Source organism: Strix uralensis, chromosome 15 (genome assembly GCF_047716275.1).
Source record: "Strix uralensis isolate ZFMK-TIS-50842 chromosome 15, bStrUra1, whole genome shotgun sequence".
Lineage (NCBI taxonomy): Eukaryota > Metazoa > Chordata > Aves > Strigiformes > Strigidae > Strix > Strix uralensis.
In genome coordinates, this window is record NC_133986.1 from 4,367,029 (window position 1) to 4,386,754 (window position 19,726).

Consider the following 19,726-nt stretch of genomic DNA (forward strand, 5'->3'; position numbering starts at 1 on the left):
TGTTTTTCACTTCCTTAGGAGAAATATATATATAAAAAATCGGGGTAAGGAAACATCTGCGTTAGATTAGCATTGCAGGAATTACATCTGCTCATCAGAGTTTGACTTAAATATTTGGGGGAGGGGGTCAGAAGATATATACAGTTTTATGTGCTGCAGAACTTATGCCACTGTACTGTAGCTGAGAACAGAAAGATCTAATGCCTTATTTTTATATGCAAGTATTTTGGTAATGGAACTCTAGTCAAAGAAAAACTCTGCAAAACCTCCAGAATTCCTATCAACAACTGTATTCTTTTCCTAGTATAGTCTTACTTAGGCAAGCCATTCAGGACTCTATTATCCTTAATTTTGTCTAGTTCTTCAAGCCACTTTTCATTTGATTGTCAAGTTGCTTTTAAAGTTTTGGTTGACTACTTGATTACTGCAGTTTTCTGTGAATGTAATTTCAGTTGTGAAACATCTTCAGATCACTTAAGATGGTTTGATGCTTCTCTGTTTTGCTGCTGTGTTCAGTTTTAAATACTAGTGCTTGAAGAAAAAAAGATGATTTAAGTTGTACTGTCTTCACGTGGTTAAAACAACTCTATCAAGGGTTATTTAATAAATAATTGCATCTGAGTTACAATATGTGGTCCTTTCAGGAAGTCAAAGCCTGCATTGAAAGGAATGATTACAGCTTTCTAGATTCCATTCATCCAAACCTAGTGGAGGGGAGGATGTTCTCATAACTATTGCAGGTATTTAGACATGTGGCAGGTAAACCTGTTGGCTCTCTTGACTAAAAGAAGCCCAGCTGAGTCAGCGGGGAGCGCTGACACCATTCTCTCCTGTTGATTTCTCTAGTTTGGCAAAGGTGTTTTTGTTTTCAGCTCCCACTCAACTGAGTCTCGCTAATGCGGTGGTGAGAGGGGTCCACTGATTGTACATGTGGAAGAGTCTGTGTAGTAAATTAAAAACTTCTTGATGGCATTTGAGTTTAAACCATATTTATTGCCTCAGATATGTCTGATTATTTGCTGGTTTTATTCACTGTTTTTTTTAAAATATTGTCCATCAGTTGTTAGACACAAAAGATAGTTTTGTAAACGTTAGGTTGTTTGTTATCAAATGAATGATATTCTTCTGTTTTACTGTAGACTAGAACCAGCTGAGCGACGTAACACTGTACCATGCTTCGCAATGTCCTAGGAAAAACCTTGCGATTTCTTGGGTATACTGTGCAATATGGCTGCATAGCACATTGTGCCTTTGAGTACCTTGGAGGAATTGTTGTGGTAACTTTTCATTTTCATGACATTTAAAAGAAAATAAAACTGTAATACTGAAATTGTTATATGTGATAATGCCAATATTTCAGCTTTCTTCGTTTTCTTTAAAGCTTTTTCAAAGCATGTTTAGTAAATGCCTATTGTTTTGGAGGCAGGTCTAGCCTTTATGAAAGTTATTTCGACTTTAGGCATTGGTATTTTTTGCTAAGTTAATGCTTGAGGCATCACTGAAGCAAATGGGAAACTATGATGAAGTATTTTGCAGAGAGAACATTCTTCCAGAAAGACTGGAGTCACTAATAATGCCATAGGAAATGCTCTTCTCTCCAACTCTGGGCAGATTTCTGGATGTTTTATGTTCCCTCCCTCTCCGCCCCAGGTTCTAAACCTAGCAGATACTGCTGCTGGACACAGGGGAGTTTGGCTGGGAGCTGCTCATTCAGCTTCTGTGATGATTCTCTTTTACAGAGGCTAAAGAAAGGGGTAAGCTGGCAGAGCTTCGAGTGCTGCCTCTAATCATTTCCTGCAGAGTAGGTGCTGAAATGAACCTGTTGGGGCTCGTAGCACCTAGCACAGGTCAGGACCAGTCCTGAGCAAACATGGAGCTGTAACAGAGTTAGAGGCTCTCTGGAGGCTGTCCTCACCTTTTAAATGTATCGGATGTTTCTTGGAGGATCTCCCTTTTTTAGTTGTTCTTTACGTTATGCCTTTTATAACTTATTAGTAAATAATTTGAATGTGAATGTATTTTAGATAAAAGTAATTGGAAATAGTAATTTTTTTCTCATTTATTTTTAATTTGCAGTGTTCTGGACCTTCAATGGAACCAACCATTCAAAATTCTGATATTGTCTTTTCGGAGAATCTTAGCCGTCACTTTTATTGCATTCGAAAGTATGCTGCTTTGTTAAGACAAGATTTTATATTCTGTTTTCCAGAGCTTGTCAATAACCACATTCTATCCATCCTTTATTTTTCATATATTATTCTGTTTCTAAATTGTAATTTTTCATAAATCTTCTCTCATTGTGTCTGATGGAAGATAATCAGCACATACAGCCCATTGAACAACTTGCCTGAATTAATTTAGGGTATAGTCTATGACACTTTTACAGGTTTGTCCAAAAACATGGAAAAATTCCCATGGTTTTTTTTCCTAAAACAGTTCTATTGTGTGAGTGTAACATCTCCTCTCTGAGTAGTTAGGTCGTACTTGAAAACCAAGCTCTAGGTATTGCTGCGCTCAGATAGGTTGTAGGAAAGTGACCAAATTGTATAAGTACTGTTTATCAAATGTCATTTTATTCTTGTGTTGTAGAGCACAGGAGACTCAAGACCCTCACCCATTTTATTTTGAACTGTTTCACTGTACCATCTAACGTATATAATCAGGAGGCAAAAGTAATGTAAGGTCTTACAAACTCAGGTTAGACATTGAAGTTCCATTGGAAGAATAACATTTGGTCAGTAGCAGTTAGGAACACGGAATCTGTTCAGTTCCATATTTATGTAGCAACAGGGTCAAGTTAAATGGCATTCATTTAATCAGGGCATTATCAATTAAAATGCAGTCTTAGATGTTTCATAAATGATCTAAATAACAAAGAATCTCTCCAGATGTACTTAAACCGTATGTAAAATTATACCCTGAGTAAAACTGAAAACACCAAAATTGTAGACAAGAATTTTCAGCAGAAGTATCTTTAACGTACATGAATATTTTTGGAGTATACACATTGATGCGCATACATTCAGCCAAACAGTTTTTACTCAGAGTTCTTCTGTTTGTTTTTGTTTCTGTTTTTTTCCTCTCAGAGGAGATATTGTAATTGTGAAAAGCCCAAATGACCCCAAATCAAATATCTGTAAAAGAGTAATTGGCTTGGAAGGGGATAAAGTCTGCACAAGCAACCCTTCAGATTTCCTTAAGAGTCACAGCTATGTAAGTATTAGAGTTTCTTGCTTTGTAAATTAATGATTGGTTAAGTAGGCCTGGTAGTCTGTAAAGGATTTGCAATATTTGAGTATCATCATAAAGTATGACGTTGATAAATTATTCTTTCTTCTTGTATATGTACAGTAAAATGTAATTTGTAAACTGTTTATGGCAAGCTCTCTTTCTCGGTGTCTTTTGTCTCTGTAGGAAGTGTAGGCAGAGGATATTTTTGCTCTGCCCTTTGCTTAGGTCTTCTTCCCTGGAAGAATACGCTAAAAAATCTCTGCATAAAGTGCAGTACAGATGGGAGACTCAAGGGCTTGGTTTTAAGGCCAAACTGTTTCTGTTAAAACACTAAGAAGTGAAAACTTTGTCTCTGCTTTGAAGATTTTGCTTTCAAAAAGATACTTTAGTGTATCTCTTTATTTCAGTGTAACTATTTTAATTTTTCTGAGTATGGTTGGAAAAGTAGTAATTTTCCTAACTTGTCCAAAAAGTCAGGTAACAAAATGAGATGAAAAGGAAAAAAATACCCTTAATGTGCTCACTTGTCCTTACACAGATAGACTTAACAGATGTTTGGAAAGATTTGTGACAAAATGTTTTCACTGACTTCTTTTTAGACTACCATTGGAAGAATCATCAGAAATCATGATCACAGAAAAATGTAGAGGTTTTTTTTCCCAAAAGCTTGTTTGACCATTACCTCTGCTCAGCATGCTGAGGAGACATCAGATTTTGCACAGGTGTATTGAATCTTAAAAGCAAGATACTCTGTTGCTTTTTCATATCTTCATCTTCACAATTAGAATAAGAATTAGCATCTGGTCCATAGCTGAAGTCCTGTACTGTGAAGGTAGAGAATTTTATGGCACATTCCTTGCAGCCAGCTACAGTCTGTAATAGATAAATCTTTTAAGAGATTAGCTACCCTAAAGAGATCTGACTTCACCAGTGTGCCTTCAGGTACCATTGCTTAATTTGTATTAAGCAGCTGAAGTGGAGTCTGTCCTTACTAAAATCGATGGCAAAATTCTTGTCAATGTTGTGTCTAGATTTGGTGTCTGGATTTAGTCAAGACCTAGGACCAGAAAGCAAGGATATGATTCATACCCTGTTCTGAGGGATTGAATTTGTTGTTTCTTCCACTCCAGTGTTGAGGCAAGACCTTTCAGGCACCTGCCTCTAATCTGACCTTCTGATTAAGTGCCAGTACCACTGGACCTTCTGTTTCCACTTCTGCCACTCATGGACAGAAAGAGGGAACTCATTCTCTATTACATAGTGAAGGCGAGGACAGAGCATTTAGTTTTTCCATAAAGCAAATTGTGTTACTGTTTAACCAAGGAAAAAAAATAAACTCCACAGAACTCCAACATACCTTTCTTACCAAGTTGAAGAAATTTTCTAGCTCCTATGGGAGTAGTAATTTAGATGAAATACAAATTTCCCAGAACAGAATGATCTGAAATGGAAATCTGAATTCTGTGTACACTGACAGAAGATGCAAACTGAGTTTCTCTGAGCATCTTGTTCCTCAAGTGTCTTAGTCTTGAAACGGAAATTCAGGAAAGATTTGTGCTCAACAGGGTGTCAGCCTTTCTGGAAACCCTGAGGTAATCAAATGAATATCCAGCAGAACAATTTCTGCCCTAGGTGTCTTGTCTTCAAGTTTAATACAAAATGTAAGGAGAATGAGGGGATGAAGAACGCAGAGTCTAATTCCTGTTTTCCTGTGCATGTATTTTGCAAAGGCAAATTTGTGGAAATACAGCAAAGTGACATGCAAGCTTTCTTAGTTCTTACATCATAACTTGTATCTAGGGGGAGGAATGATCTAAATGGAAATGCTGTCGTTTGTTAGTGCGTATCTGTTTTCCTCCTATCTTTAGTGGTGGTTGAAGAGGTAGATCTTACCACCTGTTCAGGAGATGCTTCCTTTACAGAAGAGTAGATTCTCAGCATAGATATCTGCACTTTATGCTCATCATTTACACTAGATTATTCACTAAGTAAATTGTTCTTGTTGGGGAGGGAAAAAGTGATACGCGTCTGTGTTTAGGTAATTGTCTAAACAGATTCCTTATTTTAGGGAATGCACTTCTAATTCAGATACAACCTTCTTCAAAGCAAATAGAAGCAGCAGATATACAGAGAACTGGCCCTTTGTTTTCACAGAATCACAGAATCATCTGGGCTGGAAAAGACCTTGAAGACCATCCAGTCCAACCATTATGTATTTGGCTTTTTCACAGCCACATCATGTTAATGGCCCCTAGTCACACTATTATCCTACAAAGCCACCCAGACTTTCTTCCTCAAGTCATCTTCAGCCAAGGAACCAAGGAACTTCCTTGAGAAGAATTAACCTGAGTTGAGTACTAGGAAAAAAGATTGTCGAAACTGAGGAAAGGCCTTGGCTAGGATCCCAAATGGACAGAAGTGCTGTCTGGGGTGTCTAGCTGCCAGAGAAAGGTACAATTGCAGGCACTCCTTAAGTGAGCAAAGCCTAGAAGTTGTCATGGGTTTTGTTGTTTATATTAGGCTACTAACAGCTTTTTATAAAATGAGAAATCTGAGTGATACTTGAATACAGTGACTCCAAAGTGTGTAAGGTCAGAGAGTTTGTTTTTGTTACAGTGAACCACTCAGCTTTCCTTGACTAACTTGTCTCCTGTTTTGGGGAGTGAGAGTGAAGAGTTAGTCATGTTTGCAAGTTTATTATAGTACAGTGAATATAAAGTATCAGGTACCGGAAATATTACCAAATTAGGTAGTTTGAACCTCTGCTTCATTCTTCGCTGGTGTTTGCCAACTAATGATTAGGTATTAGGAGTTAGCCAGTCACTGGAGATGTCAAAATAATGGCAGTGCAACACTTACAGCTGAGAGTGAAATCACCTCTAAGCAGCTGCTTCTATTGTCACCCCAAAAGGAGAATCCTTGTAGTTATGTTGGTAGGAATTGTGCTTAGTCTGCATTGTGTTAGTGTTGGCATATTTTACAGATTTTAAGTGAGGGATTTTTGTGCTTAGAAGCACTATCATACATGATTCTTATTCTGAAGCCTAAGAGAATGCTAAAATGAGATCTTGCTTCCAGTCCTGTTTCATTCATGAATATACTTCTCAGGATGGCTTATATATATAGGTAGGGGAATGGAGAACTCTGTTTACAATTTTCTCTCTGTAAAATTACATAGATGAGATACTTTATTGCTGCAGCCAACCAAGGTAGATACCTATAGATTAAAAAAACCCCAACCCAAACCAACTTTCCAAGCTATAATAAAAATGAAAAATAATTAAAAAAAAATTAAATTGAATACATTGTCCCAAAAAGAGAGACTTCAGTTGAGTAGACATGCATTATAGCAGTGGCAGTCATGTGAAAACCTTTATAGTGGTATAAAAATACTTTTGCTGCTCTTAGTTGAAGTAATGCATCCTTTGTGAAAAATTATTTTTGTCAGAGTACACTTAAAGTGTAAGGCTGTACGAAAAACCTGTCTTTGATGGAGTCATTGTTGGATTACAAGCTGATGGAACTAATCCCACATATCAAATTGATTGTATAAATTAAGCACATCCTTAAATTAAAATTTAAGTACCTAAGGAACAGCTTTACTTTGGACCCTTTATGGTGGTTCATATGCTAGAGGTTGGATCTTATCTGCAGAGTAATAATGAGGGAAATCTTCCTATTTACATGAAAAGGGTAACAAAATTCCTTTTTTGAGTAAGCTGCTATAGTATTACACAGTTAGGAAAATGTAATTTTTCTTTTCATTGCCCTTTTATTGATATTTGGTATGGAATATGAGTATTAGGCTGGCAGTTTTGCTGGACTCTTTTTTGGTTTTGTGCTCAGTGATGGTGTTTATAGATATAAACAAGTGTATTTACTGTAATAAACAGTTAAGAAGGCATAACATATTTTCACTGTATCAGAAGCAATGTGGTATGAACCCAAAAGTTAAAAAGGTAAGGAACTAATTTTTAGTAATGTATTCAGACCTAGTTTCAATTAATAAAAAATATCTTTACTGCTTTATTCATTTAACTATAAGATCTAAGTAATGAGGGTTGATGAGGAAATTACTCAATCACAGTAAACCCCTGAAATGACCTTTAAAAAAACACCTAAAAGGTTAATTTTCATATTTAGTTTTTTACTTCCTGTTTTAAAAAGTCTTAATACAGATCCAGGTTTATAATTCAGATTGAGTATCCTATTGTTATATTTGAGTTTGTTTTAATGCCATTTACTTTAGCTTTAATTTCTTTAGTACCATATGTTCTTGTGCTGCAGTTCCTATTTACAAATTGAAAAAGTGAGGGGTAAGTCATCAGATTAAAACAGCTTGTATGTCATAAACCACCAATATGCTAAGCCTTTGTGTCACTTAAACAAAAGTAGTACCTAATAATGTCACTTAATACAGCTAGAGTCTGTAAATAAGGAACTGCCTTTTGCAAGTCATAGTGATAAAAAGCTGAGATACAAATCCATATCTCAGCAACACTCTGCTGGTAATCAATCACAACACACCACTAATGCTGTGAGACTAGCTGATGTGGGGGAAGTATGTTTACCTTGTGCTAAAATGAGGTTCATTGCGGAGATGGCATCTCTTCATCCTGTGGTTAACTCTAGAGCTAACATAATTCCCAAGATAATGCATCTTACTGTGTTTGCAGATCAGAGAAGTGGTCTTACACAGCGCTATTAACTCTTAAACAGTCCTTGTCAAATGCAGTAAGAATATTATGTGGGTACTAAGGATAACATAATGTTAATGTAAACAACACAAAATCTTACTAGACAGTACTACAGATTTTGGATGCACAACGTAAAATACTGAAAAGTAGTTTGATATTTCACAGTGCTCAATACCATTGGATAGTCTCTCTAAAATATCCTAAATAGCGATTAAAAATGAAGTTCTCAAAAGGCAAGTTCTTTTTCCTTTTTTCTTAGTATCTTAATAGCTAGTTTACACTCATGGTTTAGTATTCCAGTAATCTTAAATTTTAATAGTTGGCACTCAGGAGAAAGGAATTATCTTAATCTTTCTTCTTCTCCTTAGTTCCAGTGTTCTAGAGACTTGAGAGAAAGTTATGCCATAATTTTAAGCAGCAGGTATGCTAAATGTCTGGTGGGAAAGGAGAACTGATTTGGTATATTTAATTTGCAGATTTGTTCAGTTTGCAGATCCCCCTATATCCCAGTACATAGAGTTGATGACTAGAGCTAATCTTGAATTTTCTGATAAGTAATTCTAAATCAAAATTCTGATTTGTCAAAACTAAATTATTCAAGGGAAAAGAAACACGAATAATTTTATCAGTCTACTTCCCAGTATTTCCAGGGTTTCTTCTGCTCCATGTGTATTGGTCTTTTTACCCTTGCAGTTTTGGTTTTGATACTTCAGGGTCATACAAGTGGCATGACTTGACCCAACAGCACTGGTACCGTTCACTGTAGCTTATCCTAATGTCTGTGGGGCCAGGTTGGTGGGTGGCCAGACACAGGCAGGACTGCACCATAGCTCAGGCATGGGACAGCAGTGGGAGGCTCAGCTTAACCGCAGCTCCTGAATGAGCTCTCACCGAGGTCTCTTACATGTCTTTCTCAAACAGCTCTTTCTGCCCCACAGTCTGACCCAAGATGAGACAGCTGCACCGTATTAGCTGGTCTTGAGTGCAGGCCAGCTACACTGGGGTTGGGACAGCACTACCCAGGCTCTGACACATTGCCCTGGTGGTTCTGCTCAGCCAACTCATTACTGAAGGAAAACCATAAAGAAATCTCCTCGTTGATTTGAGGGAAGGTTGTTTCAGGATTACTTATTTCTGAATTTATAGCACTAGATGCTTTTCCTCTGTGGAATAGTCTTGGCTGTACTGGTCAGATCAGTTTGAACCTTCAAGTTTTAAGATTCTGTTATTCCTCTGATCTAAGTTCAGTAATAACTTCTAGGAAGCTGCTCGGGATGATGAAACCAAATACTCAAGGACTCACTGAGGATTTTGAGCACAAGTTTTAGTGTGCCTCTATCACATTCACATCTGAATGAAGGACCTATTCTTTTTTTTTTTTTTCCTCCTCTATACGTACTAGCTAAGACCTTCCAACTGTCTGAAATACTGAGAACATGCAGAGCTGAGGCTTTTGATTAGCAAAGAGTCAGGTCATTCCCGATGGAGCGTAAACCTGCTGGGTATTGTCCATTCTTGCTACCAGGCTTATTGGCTAGATAACTCTGTACAGGTATGCCTTTGTCCAGGGCATACCAGTGATGGTAATGGGTTTTGTGTTTTAACCAGTAAGTTCCAGCTGGGATTTGAACCCATGGATTTTTTTGTTCTCAAACCTACACTTTAGAATCATAGAATCATTTGTGTTGGAAAAGACCTTTAAGATGGTCCAGACCAACCTTTAAGCTAACACTGCCAAGTCCACCACTAACACATGTCCCTAAGCACCACATCTACAAGTCTTTTAAACACCTCCAGGGATGGAGAGGTGGGACCATGCAAACCTCATGAAGTTCAACAAGGCCAAGTGCAAGGTCCTGCACGTGGGTCAGGGCAATCCCAAGCACAAATAGAGGAGGCTGGGTGATGAGTGGACTGAGAGCAGCCCTGTGGGGAAGGACTTGGGGCTATTAGTGGATGGAAAACTGACTGTGAGCCAGCAATGTGTGCTCACAGCCCAGAAAGCCAACTGTGTCCTGGGCTGCATCAAGAGAAGTGTGGCCAGCAGGTCGAGGGAGGGGATTCTCCCCCTCTACTCTGCTCTCATGAGACCCCACCTGCAGTGCTGTGTCCAGCTCTGGGGCCCCCAACATAAGAAAGACATGGACCTGCCTCCAGAGGAGGCCACGAAGATGATCAGGGGGCTGGAGCCAGGCTGAGAGAGTTGGGGTTGTTCAGCTGGAGAAGAGAAGGCTCCGGGGAGACCTTACAGCGGCCTCCCAGTACTTCAAGGGGGCTACAGGAAAGCTGGGAGGGACTCTGTATCAGGGAGTGTAGGGATAGGATGAGGGGTAGTGGTTTTAAACTGAAAGAGGGTTGATTTAGATAAGATGTAAGGAAGAAATTCTTTCCTATGAGGGTGGCACAGGTTGCCCAGAGAAGCTGTGGCTGCCCCCTCCCTGGCAGTGCTCAAGGCCAGGTTGGACGGGGCTTTGGGCAACCTGGGCTAGTGGAAGGTGTCCCTGCCCATGGCAGGGGGGTTGGGACTAGAGGACCTTTAAGGTTCCTTCCAACCCAAACCATTCTGTGATTCCATGATATTCTGATTTTTTTCTCAGGAGTTCCAGGATGTGGGTAGGAGATTTATTTTTGACAGTTTTGGCCTATGAACATCTGTAAAATATGAAAATTTCAAAACTAGTGTATTAAAAACCTTAGATCATTTTTCACTATTTAAAGCAATGTGTCTTTGTTTTCAGAAGAGAACCATTGTTTTAATGCAAAGAGAGAGGTTGTAAAAAGTGTGTGCAAAACCTGCACATTATTCTTCATGACAGTAATATTTGCTTATTTTTTTATTCCATTAATTTTAATTTTATTTAGAAAAGCAATGATGGCTAATAATTTAAATTTAGGGTTGCAGCTAGATATTTTTAAAACTGGTTATATAGCTTTTCACGCTGATTCATATCAGCATTTAACAATATGCTCTAGATCTGAATATTAAATGAGACTATTTATAGAAGTAAACAACACATGCAAGTGTTTGAAGTATTAGTTAACACAGTTAGAAATTTTTGCAAGAGCCAAAAAGTGATACTGAGAGAAAGCATATCTGTTTATCATTTGACTGGCATAGATATTTCTGATGTGAAAGTTCTGTGACCTTTCCCACAAAGCAGCGAGTGCAGTGATCAAACCTTTTAAGTTCCAAGTAAGCAAGCTCAGGAACAGCAGTAGTTATTTGTGCATTACACAAAGTTTAGAAGGAGCAACAGTGGTTAAAAAACAAACATTCAAATAACTATAATGAATGCTTTGACAGATTACTGTAACAGCTTCCCCAAATTTTTATTAAAGAACAATGCTCAACTGGTGTGCTTGCATGATAGAGAAAAATGCCTTACAAATTCAAATCTAAGTTAATATACCTTGGCTTCCTTGTTGTATATGAGTTAATATTGCTACCATTGAAGGCTATGTGGTTTTAATATTGGTTAATAATTAATTTCAAAATTTAAAGATAGAAAGTCCTCATATTTTTATAAATTTTCTATTAAAACTACCAAATACTTTATTAGGGAATGAATTAATAATATAAATATTTCATCACAGTGAATTTAATTTCTGTATAAAAACCTGTTAGTGTTTCATTGTCATCTTTTCTCATAATAATCTCGACAAGGTCATAATATATTCTTTTTAATATGTGTATTTAAACAAACTAGGCCTATGTCTAATTCACAAGCAGCTTAAGCTGTTCAATAAGTAAAAGGAGAATGCTGAACTGTTTGGAAGTACCTACGAATTTAAGGTAAAATCATTCTGTTACATTCTTTCAAGAAGTATTAAATTCCAGGTAATTCAGCCTTTTAGTGATACTTAGAAGATGTTGATTTAAGATCTGCTATACAGTTAAAGTTCCAGCGTGGTTGCTACCATTTCATATCTTTTTCTAGCACAAAAAAGGAGATGTAAATGCTTATGCTGATTTTGAAAATATTGAGCTAATCGACATTGTTGGGTTTTATATAGATGGCAACTTTAATATGAACAACATTTATGATAAAGCCTACAGAAGTGGTGTCTAGAGCAACTGGATCATTAAAAAAAGAGTATCTGTTAAGCATTATTCACTCTTGGTTCTGAATTAATAAATAAAGGATTAAGGACTAGTTATGTGAGACTTAAAGTATAGAGTGTATAGAAACTCCTGCATTTCTATGGTGTATATTTTATCCTAACTAGATGCAATTTACTTAAATAAGGCAATTTAACCAGTATTTAGTAAATTTGTCATTTGATATTGTAGATTCTTTCATCATATTTCACTTTAATCAAGAAAGGTAACACCTGTGGTTTATTCACAAAAGCTTCTTTTGTTAAATGAACACCCGCAGGCCATGAAGCAATTACATTTGTTGCTTGTACCAAAGTAGGAGGCACTTAAATAGACCTTAGTAGGGATAGATGAGAACTTGCAGACTTTATTCTTTTGTCCAGCACCGAGATTAGTTCTTATCATAGCTCAAGAAGGAAGCCTCTGAACTGAAAAGAAAAGATGGGAATGGTTTAAAGTTCTTCTTAAGTTTGAAACTTTGATATTGCTGGAGGTGATTTGAATACCTGTGACCTTATGAAAGTTCAAACTTCATCTACTCCCAGCTGATTGTACGTGCTGATGTTCTTTGACAAACACAGACTGCTTGTCCAAAAGGAGAGATTGCAACAGATTGGTGTTTATAATTCTCCACTTATTTGTTAAAAATCCCTATTTTTCCATCTTTAGTACCTCACACCCCCCAAAGTCCCCCAAAATCACAAACCAAAAAGACCCCCCCCACCAAAACAAAAAAAACCAACCCAAACCACAAAAGTCTATTTTAATTTCGTTGGGTTTGGGGGTATTTTTGAGGCAGATAATTTAATGTTAATTTTATTTGCAGTATATTAGTTTTCTACTATACCTGTTAATGCAGCACAGGCACCTCATCTCTTGAAGTTATTGAGATTACTCAAAGAACAAAGTTTGGTGTCATGTAAAAAGACCAGAAGAATAATTCTTTGTTGATTTGCCCCCAGCCCTGCCATTTATGTAAATGAATGTTTTATGCCAGTAAGTATGCATCAAATACCTGACCTATACTTCAGTTTTGCTACTTTGCCACTAAGTAAATGACAACAGCCCTGCAAATTTAGCCAGTTTGTCAGAGTGAAAGATGCTTATTTATCTGAGGTGAAACAGAATAAGCTACTGCTACAAGCTCCGTTGTTGTAAATGATAATCTTGCTCTTCTGGTCTATCTGCTCCTGTACTAGAGCCCTCCAAGCCTTGGAAGGGAGAAGGGGGAAGAGTCGTGTCTGATCAGTGTCCTGTATTCTCATGCATATAAGCTGCACCTCAGATAACTGGTTCTGCCTGAGAACTGCTGTTCCTTGGAAATAAATCCTCAGATAATCTGCACAAAACCAGAGGCACAAGGGTTGCTGAGGCAGACAGTCTGCAGAGGATCAGACGCAGTGTGTTTTCACATGAACCTGCACTGCTGTGGAATTGCTGGGTTTGCATGGGACTCACTAGTTAGTTATGTGAAAATTCAGTTGTTGGGCTTGTGAGACTTTCACATCTTAGTTCTGGCCTATGTGTAAGGGAGAACTGAAATGCTGCCCAGCCTAAGTTAAATGCTTTGGGCACTCTCATCAGTATTTTTTCTATTCACAATCTTTGTGTAGTAATGGTAACTCTGACTTCAGTTGTACTTCTTGGATACAATTAATTTTGTCTAAGACGTTCACGGTCCATGGCCTGTAGATACCAAAATGCAACATTGTGAATCGTCAAGCAAGTGGCCTTCCCCTGTGTCTTGGGTTTTCTGGCAGTAGCAGCCTACTGGTGTGTAATTAATGTATTCTTACTACAAATAGAAGTTTTCAATGGTTATTTTTTTTTCTTTGGCTACAAATGTATCTTATTCCTAGCTACTGTGCTTGCATAGCTTTGAGGCATTTCAGATTGGGTCCTGATTCTGCGAAGGTTGATACTCAAAGTTAACTTTATTCGTTGTGGGCAATCCCACTGAAATGAGTGATGTGGTCTAGAAATAGCTTGGCATAAACCCTTGAAGGATTCTGGCTTTAGCCTTTATTTCAAAGGGATATAAACAACTTTTTTTTTTTTTTTTAAATTAATGATTATGGCCTGTCACTAGTATTTGGTTTTACATTTTCATGTAATTCATGTGATTTTTTTTTCTTGCTTGTCTTAATTCTAGGTTGTAGTGAAGTGCCTAGATGATGGACAGGCACCATATGAAGGTATTATACTGTATTATCTCTAGATGAATCATACATTGTGACAGTACTCTTAACGACAAATATCGAGGTATAGGGTCCTGTCATACCTTCCATGAAGAACTATGAAACTCAACATAAATGGTGAATTCCAGGATAAAGGAATATACTTTATTGCAGATGTTACCTATAATGCAAACTATGAACATCTTGTCTAGACATGTAATTATTAGTAGTATTAGAAGCAATGATATGCCACAGCTGGCAAAAGCACTTTATTTTTTATACTTTTGGAGCATGGAAGAAAGATGGGAAGGTCTAGAAGTGTTTGGATGTACCTGTGTTATGAATGGGTCCTTACTTCACATGGTATCAGATGAGCTTCACGTTCTGCCTATGTATTGAGGAAAGCGAGAAAGCACGGGAACCAGTAAAGCAGAAGGAGAGCTGGTAGTGTCCAGCATGTGAAACAGTAGCACACGGCAGGGAGTGACACTTTTTCAGAAATGTGAAATGTTAATGTGGATTTGCTTTTTTATTTCATTTTAAAAAATCTTCCTTTCATAGTAATTCATGCTTCTCCTTTTTGCATATTGCTGAGATAGTTCTTCAAAATGACAGTAGTTTGATGTATGATTTGTAATTCTGGTAGCTGCTGGAGAGTTTGCATCAGGAAGGTCAGAACACTGCTTTGCATTGTAATATGCACCTGAAAAACAAACTCATGTAAGATATGGACACAATAAATGTTTTAGGTGGGTACACTGCAAGTAAGTGAAGACAAATAGCCAACTAGCCTAACAGTTGCTGCTGGACATTCTAAATAGGCTGTATGCCACAGAATGTTTCAGGAAGATAGGAATGTCAGTACATTCTCAAACAGAGACCTATCAAAAACATGCCCATGTGTGATGAGATGTATATTCTACAAGGGTCATTTGACTCTGAATAGAATTTTTTAAAAACTTATTTTAAATTGACTTCTGGTTGGTTATTTTGTTTGCAAAGCTGCTTGGGTAGGAGGAGGGCCAAAGTCGTCTAGCTGAAACCAACTGGCCTTCCCAGAGAAAGTTCTTCCATGCACATGCCAGCTATCTGATAAGCCTACAAAACAACAAAGGTGGCAGACAAGGTGAATATGGAATTCCTGCATTGAAGGACTGGGAGAACAAGAAGTAGAGGACTTTGATAGAACTAGCAGATCAGTTGAAAACAAACAAGGTGGCGCTCCTTTATACACGGACTGTGGAAGGAGACAGTATCAGTAGGTTTCAAAAGGATTTAGACATATTGCTGGTCTACACCTCCACATGTAGATCCTAAAATGATGAGGCAGGGATGCGTGCCCTCTGACATGCCTAACGCACCTATCCAAACCATTCTGTGATCCTGGACACCAGAGGAGTACAGGGGGTGGCTGGGAGAAGATGGGCAAGCTCACATATGCTTTCCATGATGAGTATCTCTCTTTGCCACCGTCATCTCGAGACAAACTGTTGGTTCTTAATCCATAGCTTATACATTTGCCACAGCTCCACAAAGGGACCCTCAGGTACCGTGCTATCCTCAGATCCTGGTCTGGTAACAGGCAGGCGGGAGTGTGACTAAGCAAGAGCCTAAAAGGCTTATTTAAAGACAGGGTTCCCAGTAAGTGTTACCTGGCCAGATACCTATAAGTACTAACAATTACACTTCAACTGCATTTTCCTCAAATGTTTATCTGGGGGACCTGGTTTTGTTCTTAATGGTTTACATCCAACTTTGCTACTAGAGTGGTATTTTATTTTGTTTAGTCTGTTATCCTTGAATTCTGTACACGTAGACTATTGTACTTCTGAGTCCATGTGGCTTGTTTCTAAAATATGAATGTTTATATAGCTCAAAGTCTGAGTTTCATTTGAAGTTTTTTTAAATTTTTTTTTCCATTTTTTTCTCTGAACTGTGGGCATAGTAATGTTTCAAGTACATACTTGGTTTTGGAAAACTGTATGTTAACTTAAAGTCCACATTAAATATTATCTAGATTTAAAATATTTGCTACTTTTAAATTTTCAGCATGGTTTAGAATTTTAGAAACAAAAACTGGTTAGAAAAAAAATTTATTAAGTATTTTGTTTGGTAACTTGTAAGAGGTTGTTTGTATCTGAAATGTTTTTTTTAAAAAAACATATCAAAATAGTGTTGTATACTCCAAGCAGAAATCTTAGTTTAAGATTTACAGTAGCAACTTTTTCATATATGAAAGTTTTATACTCTTGTTTAGGTAACTAATACAGTGATGTTGCTATTTCTCATTTTGTCAATGAGCCAGTGAATGCCATGAATCTATGGTATGTAATACAGTTAATGCATAATATATATAGGCAATGAAAGGTCTTTGTCATATAGTATAAGGTCACCATCATTAATTTTCAAATTATAAAAAGGGATTTGCTGTTTTGTGATCATCATTATTGCAATATAATGTGTTGTGGATTCTGCCTGCACATAGAATGAACTGTGATCTTAATTAGAACTTTGACAAGCCTACTCCGATAAAATGATGAGATTATTCATAATTGATGTCACAATCAATTACCAGTTAGTTCATCATGAATCTACTAACAGGTCTAGCCTTGGTGCTGGCCCCAGGATGTTGATGAGTGTGTGGCTGCCCTGTTCATGCTGTTACTGCGACAGGAGGGCAGATTTTCAGTCAACATCCTAATGACCTCTTTTGAAGTCTATTAAATTAATGACCCTGTCACATTGCTCTAACCTCTTACATCTTCATTTTGGATTTTTTGTGGCAAACCATTGGTTTTTGAGCACATGATAGAACAGATACTTTGGAACACTCCTCATCCCTCCAGATCTGGCACTGTGTCTTACTAGATTCAATAAAAATTAGTTCATTATACAGTATTGAAATACTGAACACAGAAATCAGAAAATATATTGTAAGGCAAACTATGCTTAATACCATTCTATTCTATTTTCTTTTTACATTTCACTCTTGCTTAATCATAGGTGCCTAAAGGACATGTTTGGTTAGAAGGTGATAATCTCAGGAATTCTACAGATTCCAGGTGCTATGGACCTGTTCCTTACGGACTGATAAGAGGACGCATTTGTTTTAAGGTATATATATTTATAGTATCTAAAAATAGTTGCATTAATACACTTTTAATGCCTGGGTGTTGGGTATTAAAACTTGCCTCCTTAACTATTTGGTCAAAGCAAATTTAAAGGAAAGTTTGAACACACCGGCCACTTGCTGTAGAAGGATAATTCAACAGCAGTGGGGGTTTTTTTGAGGGAGGACTTGTTTTTTGAGCAGCACTCTTTGAGCAGTCACTGCTTCTGAAAACTGAATGAATTATTTTGCAAGCAAATCCAAACCTGATAAAAACACAAACGTACACCCTACTGCATGGATATACATTCCATCCTTAATTTGATTCTTGCCTCTGCAAAATGGTAGAAAAGGGCAGCTCCATATTTCACTGTTGTAATTTGAGAAGTGTAGTTCCACAGTTCAGAAACCAAAATGGAGGAAAACATTATCTTTCTAGGACTTGCATACATACTTTAGACATGTAGACTGCCTTGCTGCTTTTTAGACTGTGATAAAGCCTTAACAGTAAAGTCAAATCTGTGCCACTGTAATTGTCTGCCACATTCTATTTTCAAAAAATGCTTTGAATTAATATTGTATTGTATAAACCTCCATGGTTCCTTCTCCTTCTGTTTCAACAATTCTACAGTTTTATTTCACACTAAATTACTTTTTCATTTTATTTACACTATTAATTTACTTATTTACCAAAAAGAAGAAACTAACACAATTTCCTCTCTGTAAAAAGTTTAATCTAAGACACAAGGAGTATGTATTATAGATTTATGCACCAGCTCTTAGAAAGCTAGATTTAAAATGGTGCTATTCAGAACAGTAACAAAAGGTTTTGAAAACTGTTCTTCATATATTACAACACATCCACAAAAACATAATTTAGCACAGCTGTATTACATGAACAGGAAAGATTAGATCTTTCCACTTTAACAAAGTTTTATATACTTAATTTACAGTTTTTATGAACACAATTTAGGACTTTTCAAAAAACCTTGTAGCTATTGACCATAATCACTAATTGTTTACTAAACCTCAAATAACATGTCCCCTGTCGGCCCCACCACCAAGTTTTGTCTGACCCCTGTTCTGTCTGGATTGCATTTGCTTTGAGTTCTTCCCTAGTGTTTGTTCAGTGCCCTTGGTTCCTCCTCTGTATTGTTTGCCTTACCATGTACACCAGAGGAAAAAATGCTCATTCTAAATAGGGCTACTTTTATGACCCAAGTTTTAGCTTGGGTTATTAACTGCTAAAATACAAATGATGCTAATATGCTGACAGCCCTCTTTATAAGAATGCAGTATTAATAATCTGACTGAAAAAAAATTTTGTCCAACTGATACTAGTATAGAAAAACTGCTGTTTACTACTTTAAGGGAACTGTTAGCAAATAATGTATATATTAAGAACCTATGAATGTGGACAGCTATAATTATTCACAGTATCTCTCCACAGCAATAAATTTGTGTCCAGCTTGTACTCCCAATAAGGAAGATGTTTGAGAGACTTTAATGAAGTGACTAACAGGACTGAACCTTAAATTTAGCAAGCAGTAAACTCTGTAAAATGAATAGAACTTACACACAGATATTATATATTGAAGAAACAGTTTAGGACTCCAGAATATTGTCTGTTTAAAAAGATAGTATGCAATCACTTGATACTTAAATCAAAATAATTATTTAACCAAGCTTTATAGCAGTTGTTTTATAATGGTGCATAGAGTAGTGATTATTAACGTTTTAATGAGATTTAAGTATATGGTGCCTAAAATGAGTTTATTCTTGAAATGAGTGTTTATAGTTTGGGTTGTTTATGGTAATTGACATTAGAATACAGTGATCTTGCTATTATATGCTGCTGTTGAGCATTACAGTGAAGAACAGCAGAATACAGCAAGTCCACATGGTGGTATCTAATTAGTAGACCACTGGCCAAGAAACCTATGTACGCTTTTTAATGTAGTCTACTAGAGGTTTGGCTTCTCTTTCATGCAAAATCTTTTACTGCCTTGAGAGTGGAAGCTTATGTGGCTTTATCTTAAAGTGGATTTTAGAGAAACAGATGTAATAGTGCCTCTGAATGCTGTTACATTTTTAGTAATGGATGCAAAAAACCAAATCTAATTTGGAAGTAAAGGATTTCAACAGAAGAGAGCGAGCTTGTACCAAGTTTGTTTAGGCAACCTATTCTTGGCAAAACATAAATATTCTCTCTGTAGCTTACCTGTGAAGTTTAGACCTAAGATTCTCAGTCACTGTTGGTGCACCATTTTTTAACCCATACAGAAATAATAATACTTGATTATATTTGCTCCTTTTTCTCCCTGCCACCGTATCAACTGCCACTCCAAGAGACAAGTTCATTCCATGAAAAGGCCACTGAAATCAAAGTAGCTGCAAATTCAGTAAAAGCCTA

General features: G+C 37.0%; 2 protein-coding genes across 15 annotated transcripts in view; one reads left to right on the forward strand and one right to left on the reverse strand.

Moving 5' to 3' along the window:
- The window catches only part of IMMP1L (inner mitochondrial membrane peptidase subunit 1), a 36,894-nt gene that overhangs the window by 14,606 nt on the left and 2,562 nt on the right, over positions 1-19,726 (forward strand). For all 11 annotated transcript variants that reach the window (XM_074885022.1, XM_074885016.1, XM_074885024.1 and 8 more), the window contains 4 exons: positions 1,140-1,277; positions 2,077-2,165; positions 3,087-3,213; positions 17,208-17,318. In XM_074885022.1, the coding sequence (XP_074741123.1) occupies positions 1,173-1,277; positions 2,077-2,165; positions 3,087-3,213; positions 17,208-17,318 (432 nt within the window). In that variant the 5' untranslated portion in view covers positions 1,140-1,172. The remainder of the gene's footprint in view (positions 1-1,139; positions 1,278-2,076; positions 2,166-3,086; positions 3,214-17,207; positions 17,319-19,726) is intronic.
- Positions 14,352-19,726, reverse strand: part of DNAJC24 (DnaJ heat shock protein family (Hsp40) member C24) — a 42,012-nt gene continuing 36,637 nt past the window's right edge. For all 4 annotated transcript variants that reach the window (XM_074885010.1, XM_074885009.1, XM_074885014.1 and 1 more), the window contains one exon: positions 14,352-14,907. In XM_074885010.1, the coding sequence (XP_074741111.1) occupies positions 14,744-14,907 (164 nt within the window). In that variant the 3' untranslated portion in view covers positions 14,352-14,743. The remainder of the gene's footprint in view (positions 14,908-19,726) is intronic.